This window comes from Nannobrachium achirus (assembly GCF_963921795.1).
Source record: "Nannobrachium achirus genome assembly, chromosome: 13".
NCBI lineage: Eukaryota > Metazoa > Chordata > Actinopteri > Myctophiformes > Myctophidae > Nannobrachium > Nannobrachium achirus.
In genome coordinates this window covers 8,921,705-8,937,168 of record NC_137833.1, presented here as the reverse complement: position 1 = coordinate 8,937,168, position 15,464 = coordinate 8,921,705, and the positions used below count along the sequence as shown (strand labels likewise).

The window sequence follows — 15,464 nt, the reverse complement described above, 5'->3', positions numbered from 1 at the left end:
TCCATCATACAGTCATACGGTCAAAGCATCGCAATGTAACGCATTGTGAGCTTGTAGATCTCAGTAAATGTACTTGTGTAAATGTAAAACCTGCTCGGCTGCTCCCCCCGGACTCCCCCCAGACTGGAGTAACGCGTTCTGCCTCTCGTAAACTGCCGGTATAGTGATCCGTTATCAGCACGAGTAATCACAGACCAACGACTAGACTCAGCTGCGCCGTGTTCGTTCTGCTCTGTGTTGCAGATATACAGAACATTTTCGCCGACTTTATTGTCGCCCGTCGCCGCAGATAATGCCCAGAAACATGCTCCACGTTAATGGGGTCCTGGAAGACCCCTGCTGCTAGCCTCTACCCGGCTTACGGTACTCACATGCATGGCGTTGAGCACAGACATCTGCAGCAGGGCGGCGGAGAAGCCGTTCCTCAGGGCCAGCATGAAGGCGGTGTGCATGCCAAACAGCTCCTCCATGCCTTTCCTCAGACGCAGGTACAGAGAGCGGTAGCGCTCCACAAAGTCTGGGTGGCCGCACCACAGGTCCAGGAAGCTCTTCACCTGCACGCCAGTGACAACGTAACACATATCATTAGCAATGTTTGGAATTAAAAGCAGGGTTAAGTGATACTTTTTGTTTTTTGTGAAAATATTAGATATTTTTTTTCCTAACCAGATTGGAGTCGGATTGATTTCATGCAGTCTTGAAAAAGGCTAAGAAGTTTTTATTATTTCTTCCTGTTGTTCAGACTTGATTAACAAATGTGACTCCAATATGGACATAATAATAATAATTAACATTTTATTTTGAAACAAATCTTAAACACCAAATGCGTACATATCATTTTGGGGGACCTTTGCAAGAAAGTTTGAGAACTCCTGATTTAGAACAAGGCATCTGTAGAAAGGGCCTCAGTTCTTAATGTTTTTTTTAAGCGAGTGTATAAACCAGGGTTTCCCAAAGTGGGTGCCGTCACTGTGGCACCCTAGGGTGCCATGATGCCAGTCCAGGGGTGCCTCAGAATACTTTGATATTTGGAATCACTTCAGTTTTACCACTTAGACCCCTCTATATTGAGTGCAAATCAGATAAAAACATATCTGATTTGCACTGTACTTGATGGGTTCTTATTCCATATACCTCAACTCTCTTCACCAAAAACATCTGATCTACAAGCTGCTGGGGGGATGCTGGGGTTCAAGTGGTTATACATCAAGTATAAATGTTATTTTCAATTTGTTCCAATGGAAACCGACATTTCCCAGTTACGTATCGTATCTCAGGTGGAAAGATGCCCACAGTATTTACCTGGCGTAATATGATAGGCCTTTAAGATTATTTTCTTTTCAAATCTTTTTTATTACGGTACAGTGTCACATTGAGGCAGGTACACACACACACAGTGATGAGACCCCAAGTCCCATTCCCATCACAACAATCATTGGTACAAAATAGCACACGATCTGAGGCCATCACGGTACGTAAAAGTTCAGTACAAAAATAAGAGACCCTGCCCATAAAGGATAATAAAAGAAAACATTTTCTCTCCTCCATATTCCCAATTTAGTGTTAAGCCAATTCCCCCATTCCCATACTATACGCTAGACCCATCCCTGCTAATCCCCATAGTAGTCATTGGGAGGGTGAAGATTCTAAAAAGTTAACAGTGTAATGCAGGGGTGCCGTTGATTAAAAGGTAATTTACAGGGGTGCCCTGAGTCAAAAGAGTTTGCTATAAACTGACCTGGCTCTGTACCACTCCCTGCCAGCAGAGGGCAATGCCAGTGATGCTGCTGCTGGCCTTCATCTTGGTCTTGGCCGAGGAAGAGGCAGCTAAGGCGGCGGACGTGGAGGATGCAGCTCCGTCTTTGTTCTTACCCTCCTTACCGTCTGAAAGAAGGAGCTCAGAGGGTCAACAACTGCACCAATTAAATAAAAAAGGTCACTTTAGAGTAAAAATAAACTAACTAAGGAAAATAAGTAAAACGATGGAAGCAGTCAAAGACAGAAAATAAGCATCGTCGCGTTTTATGATTTCCTTCTCTGTAGTCTGAAAGTAACAGAAACGATAGTTCAGTCTCATCAACGTTAACGAGTCGAGGGGTGAAAAGATCACAATGAAAATGAGAGAAAGCAGCCAAAGTCATGGGATCACAAAGTCTGTCTGTCATCTGTGAAGACAAGAAAACATGTCAATCTGAATAGCAGCCACAAAACTCTACAAAACCACACTATTTAAAGGGGGTGCACTGTAAGTCATTATGTCTTTGGTAAATTCTGATAGAACTCATTGCTATAGAGTATAGAATGATGTTGGTTCAGTAACAGTGATAAATAGCTCTAAATTCTGATATAACTCATTGCTATAGTGTTTGTTCAGTAACAGTGTTAAATAGCTCTAAATTCAAATAGAACCCATTGCTATAGTGTTTGTTCAGAAACCGTGTTAAATAGCTCTAAATTCTGATAGAACTCATTGCTACACAATAAAACTATAACAACATTAAATTGCATTAATTCACATTAGTACATTAATATGATATAGATTCAATACCTCCTAGCAGGATATAACTTTTACAATTTAATTTATCCTGAAGCTATTTCTAACTGCTTTCCAGTAAATACCTCAGCACTTTTTTCTTAAAGGCTGATTTATTTTGAGTTAGACGAATGCTCAAGGGTAATTTGTTCCAATAGTCTATGGCTCTATAAATTACAGTTTTTTTCATTGAATTAGTGTTTGAACTAGGTACAATAATATGTTCATTAGCAGCATATCTAGTATTGTAAGAATGTCTGTTATTACAATAATCTACCTGGTCAAACAGAAACAAGGGAGTCTTTGAATTAATAATACAACAGAGAAATGTTGCCAAGCCTGAAGAAATCCTTTGCTCAATAGTGAGCCATGAGAGGCTGGAGTGCATCTTTTCAATACTAGTTCTCATAGAACAGCCCAGGACAAGCCTAGCCGCCCTGTTTTGTGCAACCTGTAATTTAGCGAGATTTAAATAGTGTTTGTTCGGTAACAGAGTTAAATAGCTCTACATTCAAATAGAACTCATTGCTATAGAGTGTTTGTTCAGCAACAGTGTTAAATAGCTCTACATTCTGAAATAACTCATTGCTATAGTGTTTGTTCAGTAGCAGGGGGCACAGGGTTTCCTGCAGGAAAAAGTCTTGACCAGGGGGGGATCTCATGGCGCACGCGCGAAGCGCATGCGCCGAAAATTTTTGTTAATTAATTAATTAATTCGAGTAATTAATTCACTTAATTTTTAATATTAATTCTTATTTTTGCCCTATAAAAAACACATGAATGTGCCCATGATGACGGAAAACACAACTACATGCTATCATCCACATTTATTCAACATTGAATAACTTATATTGCCGGTTCGCCACCAAAGGGTTAAAAAAATAGTGTGCACGCTGGTGTACGAATTCGTGCACAGATGATGCACTATGCATGTACACGCTTTTCACAGCTTTCAAACAAAAACATTCGCTTGGAAATCCGTTCAGGCATTCAGGAGATACCAGCCCTTATGTTTTCTTCAAATGTAAACAAACATGGCTGCCATGTTTGAAAGATAGGGTTGGTATGGGGGTTAAACATGCAATTTCGCGATCGCGATCATGCCTAGTACATTGTTGGAGGTCCAAAAAGTTTTTTTGAAAAAAAAATTTTTTTTGAAAAAAAAAAAAAAAAAAAAAAAAAATATTTTATACCCTTGGGGGGGCGGGGGGGTTTTCTGGCCAGGCGGGGCGCCTGGCCTGTAAAGTGCTGCAGGAAACCCTGGGGCATTTCCCTGTCTCTCCAGCTCGTTAGTCAACACAAAAATACATTTTCAGATCGGGATATCAAGTTTGTCCAATCAGGAGAGAAAGGCCTCATAAAGGATACGGGATAAACAAAAAACTAAATCAGCAGACAAACATGGAACCGGAACACTATGAAATGTAAACAGATCATTCATTTTGGGGACCTGAACAAACATTCTATTGAAGTCAGAATACAAAGCGTTAACTTCGTAACTAAGACATACCCCCTTTAAATAGGGAGGTTTTGTACAATTCATCACAAACGGGTAAAAAATTAACAATAATCACAAATAAACTCAAATCTACACGACAAAAGGTTGTTTCTGGCAGGACAAGTTATCGTGGCGCCGTGCACAAAGTCAGACCTACTGTACGCGTACTGCACAAACCAAGTGAAATGTTGCGTGTTATTCAAATTGAGAACTTACTAGAATACGGAGCTGTGTTTTCGTCCATGCCTTACCCCTTATCACTAAACTTCTTTGCCTTTTTTTTTTATTGTTTTGTATTTTGAAAAACATTGTAAAATACTTTGAATAGCCGATCTATATCTACTTGTTGTGAGCTTGTAGATCAGCTACAGTACCTTAACCAATTTAGACAGGCATTATTACTTTTACCATTATTTTATGCTTTAGCTATTGACAATTTGCAGATATACAAGCTCACAGCACGGCACCGAGTGCCACGCTGCGAGCTTGTAGATCAGCAAGTATTTGAATATTTGTGACCGACTCTATAAATGTCTTCTAAATCCTTCTTCTAGATCAGTGGTTCTCAAAATCTTTCATGACAAGGACCCCCACGATTATAGGTATATTTGGCCGCAGACCCCAATCTCAAAATATGTTGTTCCAGGGACCCCCAGTAGAAAAGACACAAGACATGAGTGGTGCATGTGTTTTTATTACAGCGTACCAACATTGAAAGGATTCTTGCCTGAGAAATACCTTAAGCACTGGTTTAAGTTGGTTAAGGGGGTCTTCGTTTCTACTTGGTGAAAATATAACAGCCAAGCATAAATCTGAATCTGAGAAGACTTTAGAAATGGAGGTCCTGACTCCTGGTCTAGGCTAAGTAATGTCTCCTTCAATGTGCACTTATGTCTTCATCTACCCAATACTGCGAAGAACAGGGGTCCTCCGGATGGACACCCAAATGCATTTGGGTCCCCGTCCGGGAATCAATGGAGGTACATTTATTGTAATAAAATTATTGTCTTTGCAATGTGACAAACCTAGTTTTATAACCTTAATAAACATTTTCATAAATACTTAAGGACCATTTTCAACATACTGTATCTTCATACAATTGGTCCTCACTAATTCGCATTACTAGATGTTTGCGGCACTGTTTGAAATGTTTTTATTTAATTTCTTTATTATTATATATATATATATTTTTTTTGTTTTGTTTTCTTCAAAATATAAAAACATGGCAGAAGAGAAGAGGAAAGGCATGGACGGAAACAGGGCCCATTGGTGGAAACCTCTCAAGAACAAATCTGAGTCACTGATTCAAATCGAACAGCACAAGTAGCAGATCTGCAAGCTCAAAATGCATCGCTTCGCACTGTGTTTAGAGCTTGCAGATCTACTGTTTTTGAGGCTTGTGTGTGTGATGATGTAGCAGTATGATCGAGTAAGGAATTAATTAAAAAAAAAGAAAAAAAAACACAAACAGTTAGAATATGGAGATAAGAGGTTTCTGCCCGAAATACTGATTATTATTCACAACATGCCACAGTGTTACGTTGTGTCTGGCAGATATTTTAGCAGAAATATCTCGAATATATATCAATATTTCCGGGTCGATGTGGTGCAGCCATGGCTTTGACACAACTCGCAGCCGGCAGGCGGGAGCCAGCAGCTTTATTTCATATGGAGGGAGAAGCAGAATGCCAAAGTCCTCAGCGATATGAACATGAAAATAAATCATAATAATAATAATAAAGAGTCTAAATCAGTGGTTCTCAAAGTGGGGCCGGGGGGGTCCTTGAGGGGGTTCCAGGGGGTCCCCAGGAAAATGTCTTAATACAGCATCAAAATCAGTTTAAAGCGACGTTCCCACCTGGCATGATAAAGATAGCTATAACGATAATTAACAACAACTGCCGCCGTGTTGTCCTGCCGAGGACGGGAGCTTCAGTTGAGAACGATTTTTAAAACGATATTTTTATCTTTATCGTGGCCGGTGGGAATGACGTTTAACCACTTTAACCCTATATACTGTATGTTGACTATTTGAACTCTTTTATGGGGGTCCCTGGCAAAAAAACATGCATATTCATTTGGGGGTCCTTGAGGTTTGAGAAGCACTGATCCAGATGACACGAGTCTCAGGGGAGTTACTTACTTTTCACATCCCTGCTTCGGTTGATGCCTTCTGGAGACAAAACATGAACCAACAACAGCTCCAATCACTGTCTTAAACAATACTTCTCCGCAAACATCACTTTAGTGTGTGTGTGTGTGTGTGTGTGTGTGTGTGTGTGTGTGTGTGTGTGTGTGTGTGTGTGTGTGTGCGTGTGCGTGTGTGTGTGTGCGTCAACTACACATCAGTAATCTGTGGATTTGACTATACAGTAGCAAAAATAGCAACAGAAAAACGATATGCATGCTCACAGCATGTCGCTTGGGTCGTTTGGGATGCATAGCACACTTTTATTCAGTCCGGCGACAGTTCGGCCAATCAATGTAAACACAATCTTTCATATGGATTATTTTGGTTGCTTTGGTTAACTGTTTGCTGCATTAACTCATTCTGTGCCAGATGCCAAAATGGCTCCAAGGTAGCTGTGCCGAGATTTTGTATGTTTTTCTTTACTATGCAATGAAAAAAAATGATTTTTTTTTTATAATTTTTTTCCCCACAGAAACAGACACAGTTGTTGTGATTCAGTGGCAAAAAGAATTTTGGCAATCGGACAAATGGTTCCAGAGATAGAGCTGTTTGAATGAAAAAAAGTGTCCATCCACTAGAATGGACACACATGAACACACATTTTCTCAATCAGCTAAACGAGGGAGCGAACACACAAACAGAGAAAAGCATCTCTCTGATCTCAGGTCATTTTGACATCTTTAGAAAAAAAAAAGAAAAAAAAAGATTTTTTTTTATTTTTTTATTTTTTTCTATGTAAAAAACACAAAAACCGTCATAAGCCGTCATTGGCACACAGGGCTATTGGAAAAAAAACGTCATAAGCAGTCATTGGCACAGAATGAGTTAAGGACTAACAGGTCTAGTTCTATGGGGCAGGTAAGGACTAACAGGTCTAGTTCTATGGGGCAGGTAGAGACGAGCAATCTGACACAAGCAGGGACGTGCAGAGAACGTTAGAGAGGCAGGGGCTGAAAAAGGTCTAAAAAGGGCATTTTGGTGACAATATCGAAAACAGCCGACCTCCAAGATTTTGAGCTTGGAGGTCGGCTATTTTCAGTGCTTAAGCACAAATCAAGTCAATATACTGGAGATGTGACAGCATGGATTTCTACACAGAGGGGGCAATTATTTCAACATTGTGTGGCTGGTGGCTGGGCGTGTCTGTAGATGTGTGTGTGTGTGTGTGTGTGTGTGTGTGTGTGTGTGTGTGTGTGTGTGTGTGTGTGTGTGTGTGTGTGTGTGTGTGTGTGTGTGTGTGTGTGTGCGCGTGTGCATGTGCGTGCGCGCGGTGGTCCACTCACTGGATTTGACGGGGGGCCTGAGCTCGGAGGTGTCTATGTGAGCGGTGTCGGCGTGGACCAGCAGGTGTGTGAGGCGGCGGACCCTGGAGTTGAACACGGCCTCCCTGCAGCGTTGGGGCCTTCTGGCCGCCTCGGTGTTGTCCAGATACTCACTGATCAGCCAGGACAGAGGACTGACCCTGCTGCTGTGTGAGGACGAGGAGTTGGAGGAGGAGGGGGACGCCGAGGGACTGGAGGACCCTGTGAGGGATGGGACGATATGAACATTTCATATCAGGATTATTGTGACCAAACAAATCAAAATAAAACAATATCCCCAACATCCATTATCCTGGGGCGGAAAAAATAGCAGATCTACAAGCTCACAACGCATCTAGCTTGTAGATCGAAAAAAATTTTGGCAGAGAGATTTGGTAGAGAGTAAGAAAAAGACTGTATCAAGTATGTATATTATTAAGTATGTTTTACCAATAGAGGGTTTTAAATGGTACCGGATATGCAGCTCGGCAAATAAAGGGGAATTGATCCCAGTGCATGACGGACGAGGACGATATCACGATAAATGAAATCTCCACAATATGATTATCGTGAGTGTTTTTATCACAATAAACGATAATACCGCTTAGCGTCCCATCCCTAGCACCTGTGAGGCCAAAAATCACAAATCAATCGACTAGCTAGCACTGCAACGTTATGCGTGTGAGGGAGAACCCCACCCCCTCCAAACACTTTTTTGAGGAAATTGTAATTGGAAAAGCTAAGAATAATTGCCTGCATTCAGAATACGAACTGCTACCCTCTGTTAGACGTTACAGTATAGCAATGTGTGTTTCCTATGGAACAGTGGTTCTCAAAAATCGCAGATGCACAAGCTCACTGCAAATAATATGTGTGCATCTGCTATTTTTGAACATTCATTTTGTGTTTGAAACAGTTTGAATAATTTAGATGTATTTATAATCTTTTGTCATAAATCTTCTGGCGGTTCCTAGCACAAAATAAAATAAAAAGCAGGTGGGCTCATTGCAAGTTGCTGTACTCTGTCCTGGACCCTGAGCCATCCCACCCCCATAATGAGCCCATCTACAGTACAAGCTGTGACCACAACTGTGTGCTTGTAGATCAGCTTTTCTCACCATTTCAAATCATTTTTCAATAACACAAAAAAGGACATGGTGACAATGGCGATATATGGGCTTTCCTTTGTGCCTAAAGTACCACAGACATGTCTGTATACGTTATAAAGTAGACTGATTGATTGAATACTATTAGTCAGAAATGTTAACTCAACTGCATGTTGTACACAGTAAGACATCGAGGCTAAAAGGATAACACACAAAACAAAGTCCAGGGGACTTGTTTCCATTGTGAGGCTATGGATTCAATTCATCAACAACGTTACGTACCAGCAGCAGTGATACTGTGCACTATGGGGGTGATCAGTACATACCAGCAGCAGTGATGCTGTGCACTATGGGGGTGATCAGTACGTACCAGCAGCAGTGATGCTGTGCACTATGGGGGTGATCAGGGCTTCCCAGCAGGTTCGACCCAAAGCTTCAGCAGCCTCGATGTCTGGAAGGAAGCGCTCTGCAAACATCTGTTCATGACGCAGAGCGTTGTTCAACCTGAGAGAACACACACAAACACACACACTTAATAACCCATTTAGAACGCGTACACATTATTGTGTATCATTATTTTATGCTTTAACTATTGGAAAAATAGCAGATATACAAGCTCACAGCGCGGCACCGAGTGCCGCGCTGCGAGCTTGTAGATCTGCTATTTTTGACCCGATTCTATAAGTGAGTGCCGCGCTGCGAGCTTGTAGATCTGCTATTTTTGACCCGATTCTATAAGTGTCTTTTGAATCCTTCTAAGATTTTTTGAAAAACCCTATGTTTCTATGTCAGCAATCTGGCCAGCCATCATCAAAGAAAAGGTCCTTTTCACTTAAATGAAGCTCAGTTAGTCTGTTCTTGAGAGACTACCATGTCAGTGGTGCTCAAACCTTTTCATGTGAAGGACCCCCAAAATGATATGTATTTGGCCACGGACCCCCATTTAGTTCCAGGGACCCCCCAGAAGCAAAATTTGAGTTATAAACATTCGCTTTGAAAATACATATATTCAAAGATTTGCACAAATTTTCACTACTTTTTCAAAAATAGCAGATCTACAAGCTCACAGTGCGGCACTCAGTGCCGTGCTGTGAGCTTGTATATCTGCTATTTTTCACTGGTTAAAGCATTCAATAATTCTAGGCCTAAATGGGTTAATTGCTGCACACCTGAATAAAGAGGTACATTGGTATGGTGGAGTACACCTGTAGCTGCATGTGAAAAAGTTTGAGAACTACAGAACTATAAGAAGGTGAACAACTAAAGGGTCTTACTTGGTGAAGAGCTGCAGCAGCTTGTTCCGGTGACACCAGGTGTGAGAACTATGAACTACTGAACTATAGAAAGGTGAACAACTAAAAGGTCTTACTTGTTGAAGAGCTGCAGCAGCTTGTTCCGGTGACACCAGGTGTGAGAACTATGAACTACTGAACTATAGAAAGGTGAACAACTAAAGGGTCTTACTTGGTGAAGAGCTGCAGCAGCTTGCTGCGGTCCTCCAGGATCTCCTGACACCAGGTGTGAGCCTTGGTGCTGTAGAACAGGAAGGTCCGGCAGCACAGCTGCTCCTTGAACACCGGCCAGAAGGTGGGCTTGGGACCCAAGACCTCGAAGCCGTGGACCCTGGTGTCTATGCCTCCCTGGAACATAACGAGAGAGAGAGATGAACCCTGGTGTCTATACTAGGTCTGTCACGATTAAGACATTTTTCCTGACGATTAATTATCACTCAAATCATTTGCGATTAACGATTTAATCGTTTAATTTTCGTTGTTGACAATTTACATTTCATTTTGGCTTGTAGGCTTATAAGTTGCACATGGCAGATATGACACATAACCTAAATATACAAAGAAATGACTGACATATTTGATAACTTTATCCTTAAAAAAGAACATTGATAGTGGAAATAGCCGATCTACAAGCTCACAACGCGTCGTGGCGGGTTGCGAGCTTGTATATCTGCCGTTTCCACTATTTTGGAAAATGTTTGAAAATATATGAACATTTTTCAACATGGAAACGATGAGGAGAGAGAGAGGAGAGACAAAGAGAGAGAGTGGGAACAGGGTGATGAGAGGAGAGACAGAGAACAGAGGAAGTGAGGTCACAGACCTGCTGACATCTCTTGACCCGGATCTGGATGATGGGCCAGAAGCGAGTCAGGTTCTGTACCAGCACCACCCTGCTGGCTGTGGGGGAGACGTTGACCTGGACACCACACACACACACACACACACACACACACACACACACACACACACACACACACACACACACACACAGTTGTATTACTATACTGTACTTGTGAGTGCATCAGAATTGTAGGACAGAAACAAATCACAAAGTTCTGGAAAAATAGGCCTGAAAAATACCTAAAAATGTTTTTTCTTTTTCTGAAAAACGTATGTTTCTATGATCAGTAGTGTTCAAACTTTTTCATGTGAAGAACTCTTAGAATTAGAGTTTGTATGTAATGATTGTAAGTTAAGTTGCAGTTACTAAGAATGTTGAGCTCCGTTATAACTGTTACCTTTTTGTGTGTCATACCCTGAAGGCGGCAGTTTGTTGCCGAAACGTTGGTTTCAATATGCTCTGCGTCCCAAAATAAATATTGGCTCTTTGGCTACAGTGTGTGCGGCCTCTTCTTTAGTATCAAGTTTTGTGTGACACCATGTTGGCACTTTTTACCGTGCTGTGCGACACTGTTTGCCGAGTTACCGTGTTCAGTACTGTGTTAATGTTGGTGTGTTAGTGTGTTGACTTACCGTGTTCAGCTCTGTGTTAATGTTGGTGGGGTCGTCTCCTCCCTGGACCAGAATGCGTGCTGGCATGTAACTGGAGTCTTCACTGGCCAGGAGGACTGACAACTGCCTGAAGATGAGCGCATACACACACACACACAAACAGAGAAGTCAGCCACGTCTACTTACAATATGTACTTCTTATAACTTATATCCAGAGCAGAAGTAGAGGTGGTCTGTTTAACAAGCCAAGCGAGGGGGCGACATCTCAGCACCAAGTTGTGCGTGTGTCAAAGAAAAAGAGAGCGAGAGCTGCTCTAATGAAATCACATATTGTTGCAGCCGTGAGGAAAACTTGTATGTCCATAAGGTTTAAATCGTTTTACAGCCTGGAGCCTATATCTGCTATTGTTGAAACATTTGGTGATGACCTACAATAGATATGCAATTGTTGAAACATTTGGGACAGAGCTTCTGCTCTGGCCTCGGTAGCAGCAAAAAACATTAAGCAGCTTCCTTTTAGATTCATTGTGATGCAGACATGGACGGTTATGAAACATGGACGATTATGAATCGATTCACCAGTAAGACTCCCTAATCAGGAGATAAGCGACCGTCAGGTCGCAGTGTGATTTTAGGGCAAAATGTGCAGGAGCAGTGTCCAAAAATGTGGTTGAAAAAAATCGGCCTGATGGTGGCGCTATATGGGACATCCATATTGATGAGATGAGTGTAGACATACTGTGTACCGATTTGTGTGATTTTAGGGCAAAATCTGTAGGAGCAGTGTCCCAAAATGTGTTTGAAAAAATCGGCCTGATGGTGGCGCTATATGGGACAGATCCATGTTGATGACATGAGTGTAGACATAGTGTGTACCGATTTGTGTGATTTTAGGGCAAAATCTGTAGGAGCAGTGTCGATTCACAAATGTCAAAAATCTAGAAATATACGTTTTTTTTCCATGTTGGTGCAGAATGTTTCAGCCCTGGTATCTACCTGATGATGATTCCCTTGTGCATGTAGATGTTGATGAAGTGGGAGCCCGTGCAGCCGTTGGACTCCCAGTAGGTTTTGGGGTTCTTGTCTGTCAGCTTGTGAGCTCTGTGGTGGTTAGAGGACACCTCCACCTTCTCCCAGCACTTATCTTCCTTTAGCTCGATGCTGGAACCTGCAGATCCCCCCCCCCCCCCCCACACACACACACACACACACACACACACACACACACACACACACACACACACACACACACACACACACACACACACACACACACACACACACACACACACACACACACACACACACACACACACACACACACACACACACAACCTTTGAGATAGTATTTCACTAATAACACATTTACTGCCCCAGACGAGATATGAGACAAGAGTCATTACTTCAGCCAGACCCCTGGAGAGAATATGATACAGATTCCATTGTTGGCCACTAGAGGGAGCTGTTCACTAAACTATGGAGTCAACTCAACACTTAGTTCCTGGCTTCTCCATCAGACTGCAGCCTTGTCGATCAAATGGCCGTGTGTACGTTTGGGTGTGTGTACGTTTGTGTACCAAATGTCCCCACAAGTATTTCAGGTCTCAGTTGAAAAGGTCTGGGAACCACTGCTTTAGAAGGTGTACCAGAGACAGTGAATATGAGCTGAGTGGAGCAGCGGGAAATGCTGCTCTGCTCTCCATGGGGCTGATGTCCCGCTCGCTAGTCGCTGATGTTGATCCCCCCCCACCCCCATCCCCCCTCCCAGCTCCGCTCCACTCAGACTCATTCGCTCAGGAGCAAAAACAAAACGTATCCGAAAGACTGCTGCAGTGTTGAGGATTTCTTTGTTTCTCTCTGTGCGATCATGCATGCTCAAACATGTGGTGAGTCTGGCTCAGATGAGTTTGTCCCAGAGGAGTGTGTATTAGATGTTGACGTACCTTGGCACAGATTTCGGAGGAACAAGTCGAAGAAGGGGATGTGGATTGGCTGATGGCTGCGTCGGTGTTCCTCGATTTGACCCAGAACCATCTGGGGAAGAACAGACAGGCATTAATGCATTACAATTATTACAAAATTGTCTAATCGCAATTATTTTGTCATTTCCATGTTGAAAAATGTTCATATATTTTCAAACATTTTCAAAAACAGTGGAAATAGCAGATCTACAAGCTCACCACGCGTCACGATGCCACAAGGTGTGAGCTTGTAGATCGGCTATTTCCAGTATTTTTTAATTATAAAGTAAAAAATCTCAGTAATTTCTTTGTTGCGACCGTCAGGTCGCAGTTACTATCAAAACCTCCACCGGCTGTCTGTCAGTCCGTCAGTCTGTCACACATAACACGTCACACTTTTGCCCTGTTCATATCTCCGCAACCGTTGCCCAGATCCATGCCAAATTTTGCACACACACTCCTTGCCTGCCAAACAACAAACTCCACCAATCATTTCTCACATGCCCCTCTTCTAGCACCACCATGAGGCAGATTCTTGCAAAACACATTTTTGGACACTGCTCCTACAAATTTTGCCCTAAAATCACACAAATCGGTACACACTTGGTCTACACTCATCTCTTCAACATGGATCTCTCCCATATAGCGCCACCATCACGCAGATCTTTTCAAACACTTTTTTGGACACTGCTCCTACACAATTTGCGCTAAAATCACGCTGCGACCTGATGGTCGCTTATCTCCCGATTAGGGAGTCTTACTGGTGTATTTAGGTAATGTGTCATATCTGCCATGTGAAACCTCAAAGCCTACAAGCCAAACAGAAATGTAATTGTCAACAACAAAAACACAAATCATCGCAATAAGCCCTTTGCACACAGGACAGTTGCGTTTTTTTCGTTTGCGGCATGAATAAACCGCATTGGATTTGGTGTGCAAGGCTGTGCGGAATCGGCGCTGCGGATCCAAAAAGGAGTCATAAAAGGAGTGATGAGTTTTTTACCGCATGCGACAAGACGCACAAATCGAACTGGGTTCGATCGAGAAAAAAACGCACGGCGGCAGCCACTCGTCGCACGGCTACTTCGGAGCCAGTGTGCATGAGGTCATAGAGAATCATTGTTTTCTTTTCAAAAAAATATATTGTCCGCTTTATCCGTGCGGTTAAACGCGCCTGTGTGCAAAGGGCTTTACGACACTTAATCGTCATGTAAAATGTCATAATCGTGACAGCCCTAGACGCGCCAGGCTCCTTCCCCGTTGCCCTCTCAGCGTTTTACCTGGATGCAGCCTGCCAGGACGCTGGTGGTCATCTTCTTGTAGAGGCTGGCGTACTTCTCGCAGTCGGTGACCAGCTCACGCAGCTCGGGCACCATGAGCAGGGTGGCGCTGTGCTTGTCCAGGGCCTTGACCAGCGCGTCCTTGGTGCCCAGGCGGCACATCACCACCGCGTAGTCCTTGTTCAGGGACGCCAGGCGGTACAGGAAGCGGATGAACAGCTGCACCACCTGCTCACACACACACACGCACGCACGCACGCACATATAGGTGGAAAAAACACTCAATAAGTGAAAGTATCAATACTGCAATGTAGAAAATACTCTGTTACAAGTAAAAGTACAACATTATTTGTATCAAAATGTAGTTAAAGTACCAAAAGTAGAAAGTACTCATTATGCAGAATGTCTCGTTTCATAGGTTTTCAAATGCATAAAATGTACAAAAAAATAGCAATCTACGCTGCGTTGCTTGATCTCCATTTTCAAATGGCCAAAATGTATATAGGGAAATGTAAATTTCGTAATAATAATACTCAAAATCTACAAAGTAACTAGTAGTTGTAGTAGTAAGTTTAAGAGCCTGTAAACTGTGTCCGGGTAGCTCAGTTGGAGAGCTCTCGCCTAATGGACCGCAAGGTCATGGTTTCGATCCCGGGCACTGCTAACCTAGCTTATGAGTAGCACACGGTAAGTACTGGGAGCTGATGGTAGGTGTGACACTGTACCTAGTGCATTTTAACTTGGACAGACTCATGCGTTTGTAACCGATACCGACAATAAGCCTCTGCTGCTTACTTATTTAATGTTGGTCTATTGTGACAGAGTAAGACCCTAGGGGGTTGATGTG

The 15,464-nt window shown here is 42.6% G+C and overlaps 1 protein-coding gene across 3 annotated transcripts in view; it reads right to left on the bottom strand.

Moving 5' to 3' along the window:
• The window catches only part of cul9 (cullin 9), a 62,758-nt gene that overhangs the window by 19,628 nt on the left and 27,666 nt on the right, over positions 1 to 15,464 (bottom strand). For all 3 annotated transcript variants that reach the window (XM_080740313.1, XM_080740314.1, XM_080740315.1), the window contains 10 exons: positions 14,618 to 14,845; positions 13,320 to 13,410; positions 12,373 to 12,544; positions 11,398 to 11,503; positions 10,745 to 10,840; positions 10,094 to 10,269; positions 9,000 to 9,133; positions 7,506 to 7,745; positions 1,739 to 1,884; positions 372 to 554 (listed from right to left, as the gene is read on the bottom strand). In XM_080740313.1, the coding sequence (XP_080596439.1) occupies positions 372 to 554; positions 1,739 to 1,884; positions 7,506 to 7,745; positions 9,000 to 9,133; positions 10,094 to 10,269; positions 10,745 to 10,840; positions 11,398 to 11,503; positions 12,373 to 12,544; positions 13,320 to 13,410; positions 14,618 to 14,845 (1,572 nt within the window). The remainder of the gene's footprint in view (positions 1 to 371; positions 555 to 1,738; positions 1,885 to 7,505; positions 7,746 to 8,999; positions 9,134 to 10,093; positions 10,270 to 10,744; positions 10,841 to 11,397; positions 11,504 to 12,372; positions 12,545 to 13,319; positions 13,411 to 14,617; positions 14,846 to 15,464) is intronic.